Genomic DNA, 18575 nt, shown 5'->3' on the forward strand with positions numbered 1-18575 from the left:
TGTGTGTGTGACTTTTGTGCTAGAAAAACGCGGCAGGCCAGCATTTTCGGTAATGGGGACTACTTCAGCTCCGCCCCCTCTCTGTCTATGACGTGTTTCCTGTTGTGCCGGGGTTCACGAGTCTGACCATAAAGAAGTTGCTGCTGTCGGTCACCGCCTCCCTCGTTCCCTCAGTCGCGATTAAAGCCTCACAGTCGTGGAACCCAGAAAGCCTTTCATCGATCTCTGGACCAAAGTCGAGAACTCTGCCGCCTTTTGGGTATATTTTTGTTCGTGTCGTATCGCGAGACTCGGCTGTCAGCTGCCCCTTTCTTGTGTTTTTAGCCGTGTCTCTAAAGCAGTTAGCAGTGCGGCTAGCCACCACCATCCAGCCACCAGGACCTCAAACTGTAGCGGTGAACATGGAGAACGCAGGAGTGACAGCAGACACGCCCAAGGTAGACACCCTGTCTCTGCCTTGTTATGTGATTCGTTTTAGTGTGTGTCGTTTGTGTCAGTTTTGTCGGATTCGCAGATTCCGGGGCTACGGAACATTGAACAAGTGTTGTCCCGTGAGCAGTGACGTCATGTACTCGAGCTGGACGTGTCCGAACATGTCCCTGTGTGTGTGTGTGTGTGTGTGTGTGTGTGTGTGTGTGTGTGTGTGTGTGTGTGTGTGTGTGTGTGTGTGTGTGTGTGTGTGTAATGCTCATAAAGGTTATGGAAACAATTAGCAGCGACGCTAAAACTCTGTTTGTCTGTGTGTGTGTGCGTTCGTGTGTGTTCCGTTGGCAAATAAATGTGTGTGAGTCATTGTCCATTCACGCAACTTCAGTGAAAGTGTATTTTGTGACGTCGCTGTTAGCTCCACCAGCTAACAGGTGATTGGCGATGGTGATGATGTTTGTGTGCTCTCACAGGGCCCCTGGGGGTCGGTGACGCCGGCGGCCCCGCCCCCTCCCCTTGCAGACGTCATGAGCGAGGAGCTGGCCAGGCAGCTGCAGGAGGAGGACGTCAGCGGTGGCTTCCCTTCACTCTCCCCGTGAGTTCACCCGCCGACCACTGACCTTTCCGACCCCTCCCATTCCACACCCCCTGACTCTACCCTATTCCTCCCCGCTAGCCCCGCCCCCGATCTGCCGCCGGCCGACGATGCGTCTGAGACCACCAGCGACCTCATGCTGGCCCAGATGCTGCAGATGCAGTTCGACCGTGAGTTTGACGACCAGCTGCGGCTCGAGGAGAGGAAGTTCAATGGCGACAACAAGGGTGCGTCTGTAAACTACACACACACACACACACACACACACAAGTAGTGTTGTTGTCACTATTATCAGTATTTTTTTTTTGTTTTTCTAGTTGTTGTTGTCATTGTCATTTTTGTTGTCGTTGTTGCTGTTGTTATTTTCGTTGTTGTCACTGTTGTTTTGGTCGTTGTCGTCGCTGCTGCTGTTGTCGTCGTCATGATTCTCCTCCTGCCGTTGTCGTCCCTCAGTGTCCATCTCCTTTGAGAACTACCGCATGGTCCACCCGTACGAGGAGAGCGACAGCTCCGAGGACGAGGTCGACTGGCAGGACACCAGGCATGACCCCTACAGGGCAGGTACAGTACTACCAGCAGCCATGGAAGCAGCTAGCAGTGACGCCAAAACTTACTCGGTGCGTGTGTGCATGCGTGTGTGTGTGTGTGTGTGTGCGACATGGCGTGGCAGAGCGGCCCCAGGCGGCACCGCGGCGAGGCTTCAGCGGGAAGGGCAAGAACATCACCACCAAACACGACGAGGAGGTCTGCGGCCGCAAGAACATGGCTCGCATGGACAAAGTGAGCAAACTGCAACCACCACGACAACCTGGAAGGCAACGAGTTTCACTGCAAGTTGCTGCGTCTTTTACCTCCACCACCCCCCCCCCCCATCTCCTCTCCCTCCAGTTTGCTCCAGGATTCCTGGTGGGTGATGGTGTGCAGATGGACCTGAAGCTCTCCAACCAGGTCTTCAACTCTCTGAAGCAGCACTGCTACAGTGAGCAGCGGCGCAGCGCCAGGCTGCACGAGAAGAAAGAGCATTCCACCTCTGTACGTGTGCCACGTCGTGTGGACGCCACACCACCAGCGATTATTATTTTTTAATTTTTTTGGCTTTGACCAGATGTGCCACACACAGTGTTAATCTGTAATGCCCTCATTTCTTAAACTCCTGTCTTTTGTTGAATTTTATCATGCAATAGTCACTCTGAACTTTTCTTGCACCAGACAAATAACCCAACAACTAAAATTAAACTGAAACTAAGCTTTTTTGAAAATATAGAAACTAATGAGAACGAGTAAACGCACGCTAAAGACTCATTAAAACAAACTAAATTGTAGGGGAATTTGTCAAAAGGAAATAAAACTGAACTAAAATGAAAAATACAAAGCTATTATAACTGCACCACACACACGCATGCTCACTGTGTTAGGAGGACCTCACTAACATTGCGCCCCCTGGCTTCAGGAACAAGCGGTGGACTCTCGCACTCGCCTGCTGATGTTCAAGATGGTCAACGCCGGCGTGTTGGAGAAGATCAACGGCTGCATCAGCACTGGCAAGGAGTCAGTGGTGTTCCACGCCGACGGGGGCAGGTGTGTGTGTGTGTGTGTGTGTGTGCGTGTGCGTGTGCGTTGTCTTGTGTTGTGTTGCTATTGTTCGATTGAATCATTATTTAGCTGGTGGTAGAGATTCACATTGTGTGTGTGTGTGCGTGTGCGTGTGTGTCCAGGCTGGAGGAGCACCCCGAGGTTGTGGTCCCGGACGAGGTGGTGCTCAAGGTCTTCAAGACGACGCTCAATGAGTTCAAGAACCGCGACCGCTACATCAAGGACGACTATCGCTTCAAGGAGCGCTACAGCAAGCTCAACCCCCGCAAGATCATCCGCCTGTGGGCCGAGAAGGAGAAGTACAACTTGGCCAGGTGCGCTGCGGCCGCTGCCCCCCTGCAGCCCCCTGCTGGGCTCTGCTCTCCATTTGCTCGATTCAGCCGATTGGAGAGATTTGGGTGTTTTTAGTTGTTGTTGTTGTGCAGGATGAAGAAGGCGGAGATCCCCTGTCCGGAGGTGGTGCTGCTGAGGAAACACATCCTGGTGATGTCGTTCATCGGCAAGGACCATGTCCCCGCCCCCAAACTCAAGGACGTGAAGCTGAGCAGCGAGGACATGAAGAAGGCCTTCTACCAGGTTCTCTATGTAGGTGCTGCCACACGGGTACTTGTGGAGGTGGGGGAGGTGGAGGAGGAGGGGCTTGTACTCATCTAAGTCGTGTGTGTGTGTGTGTGTGTGTGTGTGTGTGTGTGCAGCTCATGCAGCAGATGTACCAGGAGTGTAATCTGGTGCACGCCGACCTCAGCGAGTACAATATTCTGTGGCACGAAGGAAAGGTAGGAGGAGGTGGAGAAGGAGGAGGAGCGGGAGGAGGAGAAGGAGAAGCTTGTAGTGTGTTCTTCAATTTTCTGAGGTGTGTGTGTGTGTGTGTGTGTGTGTGTGTGTGTGTGTGTGTGTGTGTGTGTGTGTGTGTGTGTGTGTGTGTGTGTGTGTGTGTGTGTGTGGCAGGCGTGGCTGATCGATGTGAGCCAGTCGGTGGAGCCCACCCACCCCCATGGCCTGGAGTTCCTCTTCAGAGACTGCCGCAATGTCTCCACGGTAAACAGGCCAACTTCAAATTTCATTTCCAAGAGCCGCCGCTTTGTGATGCTCAGTCTCGTTTCTTGAGGAGGTCTCACAAACTGCACAAACAACACAAAGACGTACATTCCAAGGGTACACAAAACACATTGCTCTCCCGCTTCCGCAGCTTCACACCCCACCACATGGCAGCTTCTTAAAATAACATGTTTACAGCACATATATGCACACATGCCTCCACATGGGCACAAATAGCAATACAAATACGCATCAAAATGAAGCATCGGGTCTGTGTGTGTATGTGTGTGTGTCAGTTCTTCCAGAAACGAGGCGTCAGCGAGGCCATGAGTGTCTACGAGCTCTTCAACGCCGTGAGCGGCCTGAACGTCCCTTTCAATGAGGAGAAGGAGGAGGAGTTCCTCACTGAGGTGGGCGGAGTCAGTGGTGGGAGGGGAGGAGTCAGCAGCGGTGGCGGCAGCCACTTGGAGCTGCTTCTCATGGCGCTAATGACGTGTGTGTGTGTGTGTGTGTGTGTGTGTGTGTGTGTGTGTGTGTGTGTGTGTGTGTGTGTGTGTGTGTGTGTGTGTGTGTGTGTGTGTGTGTGTGTGTGTGTGTGTGTGTGTGTGTGTGTCAGATCATGGTGCTGGAGAAGAGGAACGAGGACCACGTTCAGAAGAGGAAGAAGAAAAGCTTTGCGGTGATGCTCGAGGACGGCGGCCCGCCGCTGCAACCTGACTCTGATGATTAAGCCCCGCCCACCCACCCCATCACTCTCTCTGTCTCTGATCGTCGGAGGAAGATGCACACACACACACACACACCCGCCCGCCCTCTGACTTGTCTCGAGGTGGGACGCTGCAGCTGCAGCGCCCCCTGCTGGCAGCGGCGGCGACAGGAGAGCTTCCAGAAGGTTCCACGACGGTGCCACCACGCTGTTGTATTTCCCTGAGAAACTCTTCTGTGATTATTTTTTTTGGGGGTGAAGTTGAATGAGATGAAATTGTGGAGGCTGCAGGATATTTGTGTTGCATTCACTGTGAGAACAATGGTACTTAAAAAAGTAACACGGCGTTCTCGCTAATTATCATGACATTATTTGACTGGATCTTTTGTTGCATGTAATACGTCTTGAGTGCACTTATATTTTTATTCATAATCAATGAAATCAAAGTACAGCAGAAGGGGGGAAATATGGTTGAATCACAGTTGAGTTTTCAGCCCTGGAATCACCTCACACATGAACATATGAAGACTTGGTGAAATGTCACATTTCAAAATTTAAAGTGCTAAAAACCAGAAACGATGATTTGTGGATGGAATGAGTTCTTCTCACAGTGTATGATTCTACTGTCTATTACAGACGTGGAAATAATTAAATAAATAAATAATGAAAATAATGTCTTTTTTTTTTTTCTTGCTGAACTAAATTTAACCCTCGGCGAAAACTTTCACGTGACAGTCAGCCCGCCTTGTCATATGACGAGCCTCCCCCAGCGCAAGTGTGCGAGTGAGCGGCGCCGGCTAAAAACACTCTACTTCCGGGTTTGGTTGTTTTGGCTGGCGGCGGACGGAGGCTGGAGACTGGAGGTCGACCTGCCGCCAGGATGAGCGAGGAACACTACTTGGAGCTGTGCGACGGCCCCGTGCACTTCGAGCACGCGTCGAGCGTCAACAACGTCTTCTTCGACGAGGCGAACAAGCAGGTGAGCTGCTAGGCTAGTTAGCATCTGCGCGGATGGCTGCAGTCGGTGTTGCGTCCCGACTGGTTTCCGATTTAACTGGTTTCCTTACCGAACAGCTGCATATGTGCTCGGCACAAACTCTTATGTGATTTTTTGATTTTTGTTGGAGGAGGTCGAGTCCAACTTAACGCAAATATATATATATATTTTTTTCATTTGTTTTTTTAAATGTCACGAGTACGTCGCGCTCATTTTCGCTGTGGTAGATGTGGGCTGCGAATTTCAACTCGCCGGTAACATGTTGTGCATGTTTGTGAATTTGTGTAGAATGTGCTGACGGCGGCGCAACACATCTGCAGCTCTTCGGCAAGGAAACCAGTTAATTCGCAAACCAGTCGGGACACAACAGCGGCCAGCGGCTGCTCAGGGCCGAGAAACGACATTTAGCGACACCAGGGTGTCAAACTCAAGCATCCTTCCTTCAGTTAGAACAGCGAATCTTTTTATACGGACCCCAAACAAGTTTTGCCTGAACACTGAATATGGAACAAGTTTCCTTAATACTATACAATAAATGAATTCATATTGCACACATGCAAAATCGTATTTCAATTTCAATTTAAAAAAAACAACAAAAACAGACAAAAACACATCAAAATAAATCAAATGTGAATAAAAATCGTATGCATCTTTTATTTGCAGCCTTCTGATTTAACTTTCAACAGTAACCCTTTTCCACGGGCTAATAATAGATTTAAACATAAAATAATAATAATCTAATTAACTAGTAACCTTCAATGAACGTGCAGTCATTCAAGCCCCGGCCTTGGAGTAGCAAGGAAAAGTGCATCAAGAAACTGTTACTTATAGCCTGTTAAAGTAAGTAGTCTACCGCAACACCAGCAGAGCATTCTGGGATTTGTAGTATTAGCGGTACATGTACGCTATTGAAGCGCCAGCTCTAGCATTGATTTTTTTTTTTTTTTTATATCGCCCCGTGGGCCAAATATGATTACACTACTGGCCAAGTTTGGGTCTGAGTTTGACACTTCATGTGTTATTGATGTTGTTGTTTGTGTCTGCAGGTGTTTGCGGTGCGTTCAGGCGGAGCCACGGGGGTCGTGGTCAAGGGTCCCGATGACAAGAGCAGCGTTGCCTTCAGGTAACCTTGGGGAAAAAGCCCCTTGTCACCGAAAGTCAGAACAGCGGGTGAAAAACATGAGTGTTAATGTGTGCATGGTCCTCAGGATGGACGACAAAGGGGAAGTCAAGTGCATCAAGTTCTCCATCGGGAACAAGATCCTGGCGGTGCAGAGGACCATCAAGTCCGTGGTGAGTTGGCCGACCAATCAGAGCACGGCGCCGTCTCCTCCGGGTCGTGCAGCATCCAGTTTGAGGTGTTTTTGTTTCTGGTCTCTGTAGGATTTCATCAACTTCATCCCCGACTTCCCTCACACCGAGTTCTCCCAGGAGTGTAAGGTACACACTCGCTCTTCTTCTGCTGTCTTCAGGCTGGGAGCTGCAGAGCCTCTTCAGAAGGTGCCTTGTTGTTTGCTTTGTTGATGTGGTTTGTGTTCCAGATGAAGAACGCCAACGTCCTGGGCTTCTGCTGGACCAACTGGAATGAGATCGTCTTCATCACCGACCAGGGCATCGAGTTTTACCAGGTGAGCTTGACCTCCTAATGAAGCTGAGATGAAGGTTGAGGGATCAACTTTATTATTATATTTTGTATTCATTTATTATTTTTTTAAATCTTTTATTTATGTTAGGAATAGGTGCATAATTTCTAGTCTGTTTTTGTAAATAAAATGTGATTGTAAAAATCTTCTTCTTCTTCTTCTTTCTTCTTCTTCAGGTGTTTCCAGACAAGCGCAGCCTGAAGCTGCTCAAGAGTCAGAACATCAATGTCAACTGGTACCAGTACTGTCCAGAGACGGCCGTCATCCTGCTGTCCACCACCGTCCAGGGCAACGTCCTGCAGCCCTTCACCTTCAAGGTGGTTTTTCTCCTCCTGCTCCTTTTCCTCACCCTCTTCTCCCTCCTCCTCCTCCTCCTGATGCTCCTGCTCTGTCTCCTCAGAATGGAACCATGTCCAAGATGACCAAGTTTGAGATCGAGCTGCCGGTCGTCCCCAAGCCAGCCAAGCTGTGTCTCTCAGAGAGGGACATCGCCATGGCAACCATGTCAGTGGCAGCCACCACGTCTTTTTTTTGTTAGCTTAGCACGTAGCCTCACTCACTTTCTGTGTGTGTGTGTGCCTCTACAGATACGGACAGCTGTTTGTCATGTACCTGAAGCATCACTCCAGAGCAGCCAACAGCCCCAGTGCAGAGGTGGTGCTCTACCACCTGCCCAGGTACACACACACACACACACACACGGGTAGCAGACAGTTGTTGTGACTGGAAATAGTCACTGTTGAAACACTGTGAACTCAATCTGTGTGTATGTGTGTGTGCGTGTGTGTAGGGAGGGTGCATGTAAGAAGAGTCACGTGTTGAAGTTAAACACGACGGGCAAGTTTGCTCTGAACATCGTCGACAACCTGGTGGTGGTTCATCACCAGAGCACACAGGTCAGCACACACACACACACACACACACACACACACACACACACACACACACACACACACACACACACACAAACTTAGCATGATTGTGTGTGTGTGTTCCAGACGTCCCTGATCTTCGACATCAAGCTGAAGGAGCCCGACTGTGCCGTCAACACACACCAGCCGGTGCTGCCGGCCCGCTCCATCCACCCCTACAGGATCCCTCTCTCTGGTATACACACACACACACACACACACACACACACACACACACACACACACACACACACACACACACAGCGGTGTTGACTCTTCACTGTGTGTGTCCCTCAGGTCCAGCCGTCGTCGCCTCTCAGCCTCCAGCCGCCTGTCAGCTGTGTATCCTCTTACCTGTGTGTGTGTGTGTGTGTGTGTGTGTGTGTGTGTGTGTGTGTGTGTGTGTGTGTGTGTGTGTGTGTGTGTGTGTGTGTGTGTGTGTGTGTGTGTGTAAGAGAAGCACAATACACAGTTAGTGGAAGTGACCTTTGACCTCTGCTGCAGACTCCTCCTCCTGGAGTGTCTTCCAGCCGGACATCATCATCAGTGCCAGTGAAGGTGAGGAGAGGAAGGAGGAGAAGGGGGACGTCTTCATCAGCTCATGTTGAATACTTCTAATGTGTGCGTGCGTGCGTGCCAGGCTACCTGTGGCACCTGCAGGTCAAGTTGCCGCCAACGGTCCACCTGCTGCAGGACAAGGGCAAGCTGATGGACTTCCTGTTGCGCAGGAAGGAGTGCAAGATGGTCATCCTGTCAGTCTGCTCACAGAGTAGGTCCCAGCGTGTGTGTATTTGTGAGTGTGTGTGTGAGTCATGTGAGCTTAGCACCTTCTATTATCTTAGCATCGAAGCTAAAGAAAGGCTATGGTAACAGCTGCTGTTACCATAGCCTTTCTTTAGCTTCGATGCTAAAAAAAAAGGTTACAGAAGTAGTTAGCGTCAATGCTAAAACTCACAGTGTGTGTGTTTGTGTGTGTGTGTTATTGTGTGAAGTTCTGGACGGCGGCTGTGGCGGCGAGCAGAGCAGCCTCCCCGTGGTGGCCACCGTCTTTGACAAACTCAACCAGGTGTACAAAGAATACCTGGAGGCGGAGCAAAGCTACAACGCTGTGAGTCGCCCTGTGTGTGATTCCTGAGGTGTGTGTGTGAGTGTGTGTGAGTGTGTGTGTGTCCTCACACGCTCTTGTGTGTGTCGTCTCCCTCCTCCAGGCGATGGAGTCGGGCCCCAGTCGAGGGAACGCGGCCCAGAAGCGGCCAATCAGAACTCAGGCTGTCATCGACCAATCAGACATGTACACACACGTCTTGTCGTCATTCACAGAGAATAAGGTACACACACACGCACACGCACACACACACACACAGAGCAATCGTTTCATTAACAAAATTTGAGCAAAAAAAAAAAATGGACCCTGTATTCTTCAAGAAGGGAGAAAGGTTAAAAAAAAACAAACAACTCATGCTTTACTGGAAGTGACATCATCAGCTGACCTGCTGTTCATTGATTGATTGATTTTTCAGGGTGTTTCTCACAAGTTTGTCATCGCCGTGCTGATGGAGTACATCCGCTCTCTCAACCAGTTCCAGATCACCGTGCAGGTCAGCCCAGCCCCCCTCCGTGTGTGTGTGTGTGTGTGTGTGTGTGTGTGTGTGTGTGTGTGTGTGTGTGTGTGTGTGTGTGTGTGTGTGTGTGTGTGTGTGTGTGTGTGTGAGATGATTGACAGGCGGCCCCTCTCTCCTCAGCACTACCTGTACGAGCTGGTGATCAAGACACTGGTGCAGCACAACCTCTTCTACATGCTGCACCAGTTCCTGCAGTATCACGTCCTCAGTGACTCCAAGCCGCTGGTGAGTCACAGGCTCCGCCCCCTCCCCCGTCACATCCAATCACAAGCTCTGTTTCATTTTAAGTTGAAGTGCAAAATAGACAAGGAAGTTGTGTGTGTTGCAGGCTTGTCTGCTGCTCTCCCTGGAGAGCACCTACCCCCCCGCCCACCAACTCTCCCTCGACATGCTGAAGGTAACACACACACACACACACACACATGCACACGCTGTGAACAGAACATGTGCAACAAGAGTGTGTGTGTGTGTGCAGCGCCTGTCGACGGCCAACGATGAGATCGTGGAGGTTCTTCTGTCCAAGCAGCAGGTTCTGGCGGCGCTCAGGTTCATCCGCAGCGTCGGTACGTCTCTGCCGCCCCCCGCTGGCTGATCAGTAGCGGTAGTGAGTTTAGCAGTGACTGTGAGCTCCTCCCTGTCCGGCCACCAGGGGGTCATGATGGCGTGTCGGCCAGGAAGTTCCTGGACGCGGCGCTGCAGACGGGCGACCGCATGCTGTTCTTCACCGTCTTCCGCTGCTTCCAGCAGAGGAACCAGCGGCTGAGAGGAAGTCCCGCCTTCAACCCCGGTCAGGACACACCCACCACAATCCACCCCTTCCTCCTCCCCCTCCCCACACTCTCAACACTGTGTGTGTGTGTGTTTTTGCAGGAGAACACTGCGAGGAGCACGTGACCCACTTCAAGAAGCTGTTTGGGGACCAGGCGCTGATGAAGGCGTCCACTGTCTGAGCCCCGCCCCCTCTCCAGGTTCTGCCCCCTACCCTCACAGGACGCACGCGATTGGTCAGCTGCCTTCCTGCCTGAGACGACGGGAAGCGTCGCAGCAAAGCTGCAGGAAGAAGGAAGTAGTCCTGTCCTGGTGGAGCAGCCGCTGCTGCTGATTGGCCCGTGACCTCAGTGGCCTCAGCCAACTGGGAAACTGAAAGAAAAATGCAGCTAAATGTCCCTGAGGTGCCCCCAGTGGTCCTCAGCAGGGAAACACACTGCTGCACATTATTCCGACTCTTTCCAACTTGTTTTATTTTTGAAAAGTCTCATATTTCTGAATCTATGCTGGAAGCTTTTATTTTGAAAATAAAACTGACTTTATCTTGTAAAAATGCAACTCTCTTAAAGCCTGAACTGTATAAAAATACGAGTTATATCGATAGCAGTAATAATAATAAAAGACGGACCAAGCTCACTGTGTGGTGCCTTCACAAAAAAAACACCCTCCTCCTGACCTGCAGGATGGAGTTCACCGTTCTGACCAGCAGGGTGCAGTATTCCTACGTCCATCCGGATCTGCAGGGTGCAGTTCACCCTTCTATCCAGCAGGGGGCAGCGTCCTGACTGACCAGCGGAATACACTGGCTGCACAACCTGATCGCCTGGAGCCTCACTGGGCATCACCACTGGTCTGGAGTGGCGTATTAAATAAATAAATAAATAAAATGAATAAATAAAATAAAGGTCCTTCTTTTTGGTATTTTCTATTTGAACGTTTAAGCCTTTAATCAGCCAACAAGACGGACAACAGCCAGAAAAAAGAAATCCTTGAGTCACTTAAAGTTGAGTGTGTTTTTTGGTTGAGTTGGCGGTGAAAGCAGCAGGTGACCCCTAATCAGCTTAATGAGACGCACCTGTTTCCTGAGTCACTCTGACCTTTAAAAGGACGGAGTGACGCCTCACTTGCCTGCTTAGCTGTTCAACAAGATGGAGAGGAAGAACCAGCACCGAGCAACTGACTGACTACCTACCTACTTGACTAGCACCGAGCTAACTGGCTACCTAGCACCGATCAACTGACTGACTGCCTACCTGCCTAGCACCGAGGTAAGTGGCTAACTAGCACCGAGCTACCTCCACACCTGGCTGGCTGTCTTGACCGCAGGCTAACAGGACACGCTCACCGGGAGGAGGCCTGGAGGAAGAGCCAGGACACGCTGCAGTGACTGTCTCTGGGCTGGCCTGGGTGGGAACGCCTCGGGACCCGCCGGAGGAGGTGACTCGGCCCAGGGTCGTCTGGCCGTCTCTGCTGAGGCCCCTCAGCCCCGCCACCCGACTCGGATAATGCGGCAGAAGAACAGCTTGCTGTATGTGATACAAAATCTATTAATATACGTCTACATGTTTGTATTATACCTCGTACTCGTGCGTCTTTCTGTATGTCTACATTAATATATTTATACATTTCTCTCGCTCACTCATTCTGTTTGTATTTCCTTCTCACCCCACCTGCTCATAGGCGGATGACGGCTCTGGAGTCTGGATCTGCTCTGCTCGGCCACCGTCGCACCTGGCTTGCTCTGGGGGCCCAGTCCAACATCTCGTCGGTGAGTGGTTCTTTCTTTTCGGCCATCACACCGTTTCTTAAGTTTAGTAAAGCTGAGAAAATAACTGTTGAACAGAACCTGGTTGAGAAAAACTGCGGAGATTTGAAGCAGCAGTCCTGGCATTGAGAGGCCATGTTTCCCTGTACTGTCCTTCAGGTGCTCACCACAGTGAGGGAGTCGCTGCAGAGAAAAGTGTGGACGTGTTGTCTTCAATGTTTTTCTTCCTGATGTGATGATGTGGTGATGTGCACATCAGCCAGAGGGCGCTCAACCCCCTCAATGTCCTGCAAGTTTACTGTCACACAAATGCCACAGTTTCATGCCACGGTCTTTGCTCCATCCTGCAAAGCTTTTCTTTCTTTAGATCAACACAGTTGACCATCTCTTTGTGTGTGCATTGAAACTATTGTGGGAATGACTCGTCGACTCCCGTTGATGAATCTTGCACTTGGTATCAAGTCGTCGCTAATGGTGCAACAGGACACGGTAACAGAGCTCCAGGGCTGCTCTGCTGGAGAGGTTTGAAGCTGTCTTGTTTTTCACTGACTGCTGGCGTGTGTCACTCATGGAGGGATGCTGCTTTGCATTTGAAGGTAACACACAATGCAGTCACCTAGCAGCCACAACCTGGTCATATTCATGCTGGATCAGTGGAACTGATTTTGGTCCCCCACTGAGAAACTGACCAGAACCTGGAACTTTAGCACCCCTTGACTTGTAAATGTTTAATTCTTGAAATGTTGCTGTGCCATCCTGCAAAGCTTTTTTTCTTTTAGATCAACACAGCTGACCGTCTTTGTGTGCATAACGTGTATTTTTCTTGTGGTCCACCAGGGGGCCCTGAACCATCCTCCACTGTGGCTAAACCTGATCAGACTGGAGCCTCGCTGGACCTGCACCACTGTGCTGAAGATGGCAGCGACTCATCAAGACTTTATTGAAGCTGGTTTAAAGAGGATTCATTATTCTAGGTTGTGCCTGATTTGTATTTGACCTGGACTTGGTGTGAAATGTATTGTCTTTGATTGTCTTGCCTGTTGCGTTGTCCTCCTACAGGAGGGTCTGGAGGTGATGCTGGTCCACATCCAGAAGGTGTTGAAGCCAGGTGAGACATTGGTCTCCTCCTTGGTCCCAAACTATTTTTCTCAAATTATTATTTTTTATTTCTTTGTCTTGTCACAGAGGCAGTGAGACCAGAAGGCCAGGCCAATATCTTGTTGGTGAGTATGTCTATACATTTTTTTTCTTGCACATTCTTGAGTCTTGAAGCTGAGATTCAAACTCTGCTCGCTCTTCTCTCCTCTCCTCATCTCCTCCTCAGGTGTCACCGTTGTCTACGGTTCTGATTTAAAATGGGGAAAATTGTTTTTTTCCCCTTTGTTTTTGCCCCAAAATATGCCTGCAATGTTTGTTCCTGACTTTGTTGCTTTTGAAATAAAGATTTTGAAAAACATACTTCTTGTTTGTATTTTGCTTACTTGAGTCTCAAGCAGGCCCCTCAGTCCACATGAGCTGAGAAAAAAGCCCCAAACACTTGGTTGTCTTATAAGGGCCTCCAGCATGATGAAACCCCCACTACTGAGATTTTTTTTTTTACTAAGTCCCAATTTATAAAAAAAAAATTAGCGGGCACATTGAAAGCTTCTTTATTCAATTTTAACAATCCAAGTGGCTCCAGACATCAAACACTGAAAGACAAGAGCAGTCCATTAAAAAGGGAAACAGAAGAGACTTGAATGCTTCACCTTACTTGAGACCAATGTGGAGGGAGGGAGGCCAGCTCTCAGCTTGATGTGCAGCAACACTGGAAATTGAATTCACAAGGAGATCAGAAACAAAACACTGAAATGGAAATCTGCAGCCACTGTGGCACCGGGAAAAAGCAGCCAAAAGTCTACTTTGTCATCAGGATCCCTCAAGAAGTGCCCGCACGTGAGGAACTCTGAAATTTCAACCCCCAAAAGGCAGCACAGTCCAACGTGCACTGGGAACAAGTCTGACTGACGGCAAACTATTCAGAAAAAATTAAACTCCAGAAAATACTCAAATGTATAATCAAACGTACTCACCTCTGCACGGCAAGGTTCCAATGTTGTGACTGCAAAGCCTTCAAAGCAACAACATGAGCAATGACATTGCACATTTGGAAAGTATGAGGGGGAAGAAAGCACCCGTGCGTGCAACAGGTGATAGCAGTCAGCAATCAGTCCAGCAAAAGAGTACGGAGATACGATGCAGTTGATGAGACCGAGACGTTGGCATCGTTCCTGGAGTGGCAGGAAAAAAAAACCTCCTGAAATAAACTGGGTGACGCTGAAAGTGTGAAACTCACCACAATAACGCCAGTTTCCTCAGGGCAGCCTCCCTCCGCTCCATGTTCCAGGTTCCGCCTCAGGCACTTTTTCACCCAGAGACCGTGGCGAAGAACAAGTTGAGTCCGTTCACGCTCTTAGGACCACTACCACCTGGTGGCCAGGTTGAGTAACAGCAGGTGAAACAGGGTTGAGCAGAATGACATGGCAAGATGTTCTTCATATCAAATATCACTACGTAAACAGAACTAGAATTCACTCTCAAGGTTTTACCTTTGTTTCAAATTGTCGTTTGTCCGGGAGGAACTTTTGTTTTTTTGTTTCCCCTTTGTGTGCAAAAAGCTACGAGACGCCTTTGGATGTGATTCAACACTTTGTAAATAAAGTAGATTTTAATTTCTGCGCAAACATTACACATTTTAATAAAAACGCCAACATAACGCTTCCGCTGGAGTGCCAGTCCAGACTCTGCATTAGTTTAACACGGTACAGTTTCTGTCAAACTGTTGAATCTTGCCAGACTCCTCGAAACTCCGCCAAACTTGTGGACCCAACAGCCGCCAGCAGCCATTTTGGCTCCACGCCGACAGAGAGGCTACGAATAACGATACACCAGTCACTGCGGCACAGAACACACGACGCAGTCAAATATAAATAAATAAATAAAAATCCCAGTAGTTCTCTAGTTCCTTACCTCTGTACTCTGACTCTCCATCCGGATCGGTGGGGAGCTAGGTGGCTTTGCTACTGGCTGCCTGTTAGCCTGCTGTCAAGACAGCCAGCCAGGTGTGGAGGTAGCTCGGTGCTAGCCAAGCAGGTCGGTAGGTAGGTTGTCAGTTGCTCGGTGCTAGTTAGCCACTTAGCTCCATGCTAGCCAAGTAGGTAGGTAGTTAGTCAGTCAGTTGCTCTGTGCTAGTTAGCCACTTAGCTCGGTGCTGGTTCTTTCGCTCCACCCTGTTGAGCGGCAAAGCAGGAAACTGAGGCGTCACTCCGGCCTTAAGAAGGTCGGTGACTCAGGAAACAGGTGCGTCTCATTAAGCTGATGAGGGTCACCTGCTGCCATTAAGTGGAAACGGCTGAGCAAGGGCGCCTCCGTCACATTGCAGAACCCATCGTGGCCTACTCGTCAAAAAGTGTGACTTTGGACAAGATTACGGAAGCAAAAAGAACAGAAAAAAAGAAAGCATAATAATCACGACATCTTGGTTTTATTTGTTGTTGTTTTTTCAATTTCAGGTTCTTACCTGCTATTCGTCCCAGAGCCAAGTTCCTCATGTCCACTGCTTCCTGACTCACCACAACACTTCTCACTGCTCCTGTTGTTCCATATTCCAAATTCACAACATCATTCTGCATTCTTCGTTTTGTGTTACTGTTGCAGCCATATGTGGAAATTGTGCCCCCCCACACACACACACTCACACGCCATGCACAGCTGCTCCTTGTCAGACTGGAGGTGTTATGCAGTTGTGCAGCCACAGTGTTCGAACCTCATCATCGAAGGTGACGATGACCTTTTCTTTTTTTTTTTTCAACCTATTTGTGTTTCATGTTGGATGTTCTGCTGTGAGTTCCTTCTCCAGTATTGCAGAGCAGAGAGCCTCCACCTTGCTCTCATGTGACATCACACATTCTAAAGCCTTCGTGTCTTTCAGTGCATGCGATGCCCGGACGACTGCATCCAGTTGTTGCGTTGACGTTTATCAAAATAAACAAGAAGGAAACTTGGGACACGCTGGCACGTCACACGCTCGGTCACAGTATCAGAGAACATTTATTGATCAGTCACAACAACAATAGGCTACACATGCAGAGAGCATCCACTCACAGTTCTACCCAAGTTCAGCGACTCTCGCGTCGCCTCGCAGTCTTCCATGAAAACAAATCATAGGGGGAAAGAAATGTACTATTTTCAATCAATACGTTACGTTTGCATTAAGAGTTGTGTGGATATGTGTACAGTGGTAGGTTAAGGCTATAATAATAATAATAATAATAATAATAATAATAATAGATATATTGTAATAATTCAGATAGTTTGGCAACCCAATTGAAAGTCAAAGGTAACGCAGCCGTCACACCTGCTGTCTTCTATTCTGAGATTGTCGTATAAATCACACCATGACACACACTGACATAAAGAAAAACCTTAGAATTAAAGCATAATAGGATCTCGTGATATGCACCATATAAAAGTATTCATGCACATGTTCCTTGGGTATATAATAAACCATGTACAACATAACGCAGGCTTTCGGTACAAATAGTCCAAATGATATAGAAGTCACGTTCTACTCGGATGTAAAAGTATCGCTTTGGCAACTCCTCTCACTCTTGTAAAGTACCAAATAACTGAGAGTTAGTATCAAATTTAGTTTCTATGTACAATGGGTAGTTATATAGCATAATGTACTCATTAATGATATGTACCATCGTGTAAACCACTGTGAATCACAGCCATTGTGATCCCTAAAATTGACAATAAACAGTCCCAATTGTCTGTGTCGTTATTCAAGAAAAAACAAAACAAAAACAAAGCACAAAATGAATTTAGGACAACTTTTTAAAATCACACTCAACACATTGTTAGCCTGCACTGGCCTGTGTGTAGAAGTCAATATGCTGGGCTGGATTTGGTAGAAAAATATGCTGGTTGAATAATGGCACGGGAAGCTGGAAGAAGTTTTGCTGGATGGAGCACGTTGGCCAGAACCTCACTTGGCACCGCGTAATTCAATTGGCCTGGAGTCCAATCTGCCACAATGCTCTACAACTTGCTGATGATATGTATGTTGAGGTAAGATATCTATCTATATTTCTCTGAAACAGCGATACTCATAATTCTTGTATAAAACACATCACTTCGCTACCACATAATGAAGCCGCTGGTGCTGCTACTGTGCTGAGAGCAGCGCTCCACAGAGTGAATTGTTCCTTTTCAAGGTTAAACCTCAAGGTCAAACCTCAGCTGCGTCCCAGACAACAGGCTCACTTTGCCGCTCGTCTCGTCTTCCCACCGTTTTTTTCCGAACCAAAAACTGGAGGTGGCCGTCGTGTGACCGACCCCAGGTGTCCCACACTGGCGCACCTGGAGATCCACCACTCTTCAGTACCTCAGTGCACAAGTCACATCTGTTACCACTTTCAGAAAGGGGAATTCTGAAACAACTCAACTAGATTTTTTTGTTTTGTTTCCTTGCTACTCAAAAAAAGATATGTTTTCACGTCTATGCACCGTTGGGAGAATTTGAACGACTCGGAGAGAAACCAGTAGCGTATCTAAAGTGCCAAAGAGTCTTTTCAGACCACTCGTGTGTCGTGACGGAACTAAACAAACGGGGATGGTAATGCGTCTCCTTGCATGGCCGCTGCAACACTCGGCTCGGCTGCAACGTCCCCGACCGAAGGTCTCTCCTGTCGGAGAGCACGCAGACGACAAAGTGGTGCCTAGCTGCAAAGTGCCGCTTCCTGACTGTAGATTGCAGGTTCAAATAAATAAATAAATAAATACATAAAAACCAAAGAAAAGCAATGACCTCCCCAATCACCCTTAAATAAATCAAATAAAAACGCTAGGCCACTTTGTGAATCCTGTCATTTTTTTTTTTTTCCTTTACCTTTTGGATTTGACGGCAACAGGAACAGGAAGTCTTGCACAGTTGTCAGTACTTGAGACGCTACAAAGAGAGCTTGTGACGCGCGGCGGAGCAAAGTCTCTGGCCGACCGGCCCGGCCGTGACAGTTCAGTGTGTTTGGCTCTTTGTGTGTTTGTGCCCGAGCTGCTATTAGCGCCACGGAGCAGCGGCACAGTTTCCCGCTGCACTCTGCCGCTCCTTGTGCTGTAGATGTGAGAGAGCGACGCGGACGTCAGGGACGTTCGGGGGAGGAGCTAAAGATACGGTCGGGGTTTACAGTATACAAAGGTACGGTAAACATGTTTCAGTGCAAGTCACAGCATATCTGACTTCATAGCTAGAGAAGGAATGCTAAGCACACTTATGGTTCAAAAACGGTACTTTTGTTGACTATGTGATATCTGTACAGACAAAATACAAAACATACCTCTGTCACATATTAATCCCAGTGTTGTCGTTTTTTTTCCTCTCCTTTTTTAAAACTCTTTTGTAAAATAAATCATCGTATATCTATTCAAATTATATTTATATATATATATATTTATATCATAATGTATAGTG

General features: G+C 48.5%; 2 protein-coding genes across 3 annotated transcripts; both read left to right on the top strand.

Moving 5' to 3' along the window:
- The first annotated feature begins 101 nt into the window (after positions 1–101).
- Positions 102–5023, top strand: riok3 (RIO kinase 3 (yeast)). Of its 2 annotated transcripts, none has more exons than XM_076014127.1 (13): positions 102–437; positions 845–1021; positions 1103–1248; positions 1475–1582; positions 1692–1801; positions 1910–2053; positions 2472–2599; positions 2737–2928; positions 3040–3199; positions 3310–3390; positions 3563–3652; positions 3949–4062; positions 4269–5023. In XM_076014127.1, exons 2-13 carry the CDS (start codon positions 954–956, stop codon positions 4380–4382), a joined length of 1455 nt encoding a protein of 484 aa, XP_075870242.1. In that variant the 5' UTR covers positions 102–437; positions 845–953; the 3' UTR covers positions 4383–5023. The 2 variants fall into 2 exon arrangements, with proteins under 2 accessions (XP_075870242.1, XP_075870241.1); XM_076014126.1 differs by having other exon boundaries at positions 900–1021.
- Positions 5024–5127: 104 nt separating this feature from the next.
- On the top strand, positions 5128–10931 carry rmc1 (regulator of MON1-CCZ1). The gene is made up of 21 exons (XM_076014125.1): positions 5128–5337; positions 6402–6478; positions 6564–6648; positions 6739–6795; positions 6897–6983; positions 7175–7315; positions 7399–7502; positions 7586–7675; positions 7789–7894; positions 7997–8105; positions 8207–8251; positions 8414–8467; positions 8550–8678; positions 8902–9017; positions 9118–9237; positions 9430–9507; positions 9652–9756; positions 9860–9928; positions 10007–10094; positions 10181–10318; positions 10402–10931. The coding sequence occupies exons 1-21, from the start codon at positions 5239–5241 to the stop codon at positions 10479–10481; spliced, it is 1977 nt and encodes a 658-aa protein (XP_075870240.1). The 5' UTR covers positions 5128–5238; the 3' UTR covers positions 10482–10931.
- The last annotated feature ends 7644 nt before the right edge of the window (positions 10932–18575 follow it).

Source organism: Nelusetta ayraudi, unplaced genomic scaffold, assembly GCF_046127955.1.
Source record: "Nelusetta ayraudi isolate G7.1 ecotype Tasmania unplaced genomic scaffold, CSIRO-AGI_Nayr_v1 ptg000166l, whole genome shotgun sequence".
Taxonomy (NCBI): domain Eukaryota; kingdom Metazoa; phylum Chordata; class Actinopteri; order Tetraodontiformes; family Monacanthidae; genus Nelusetta; species Nelusetta ayraudi.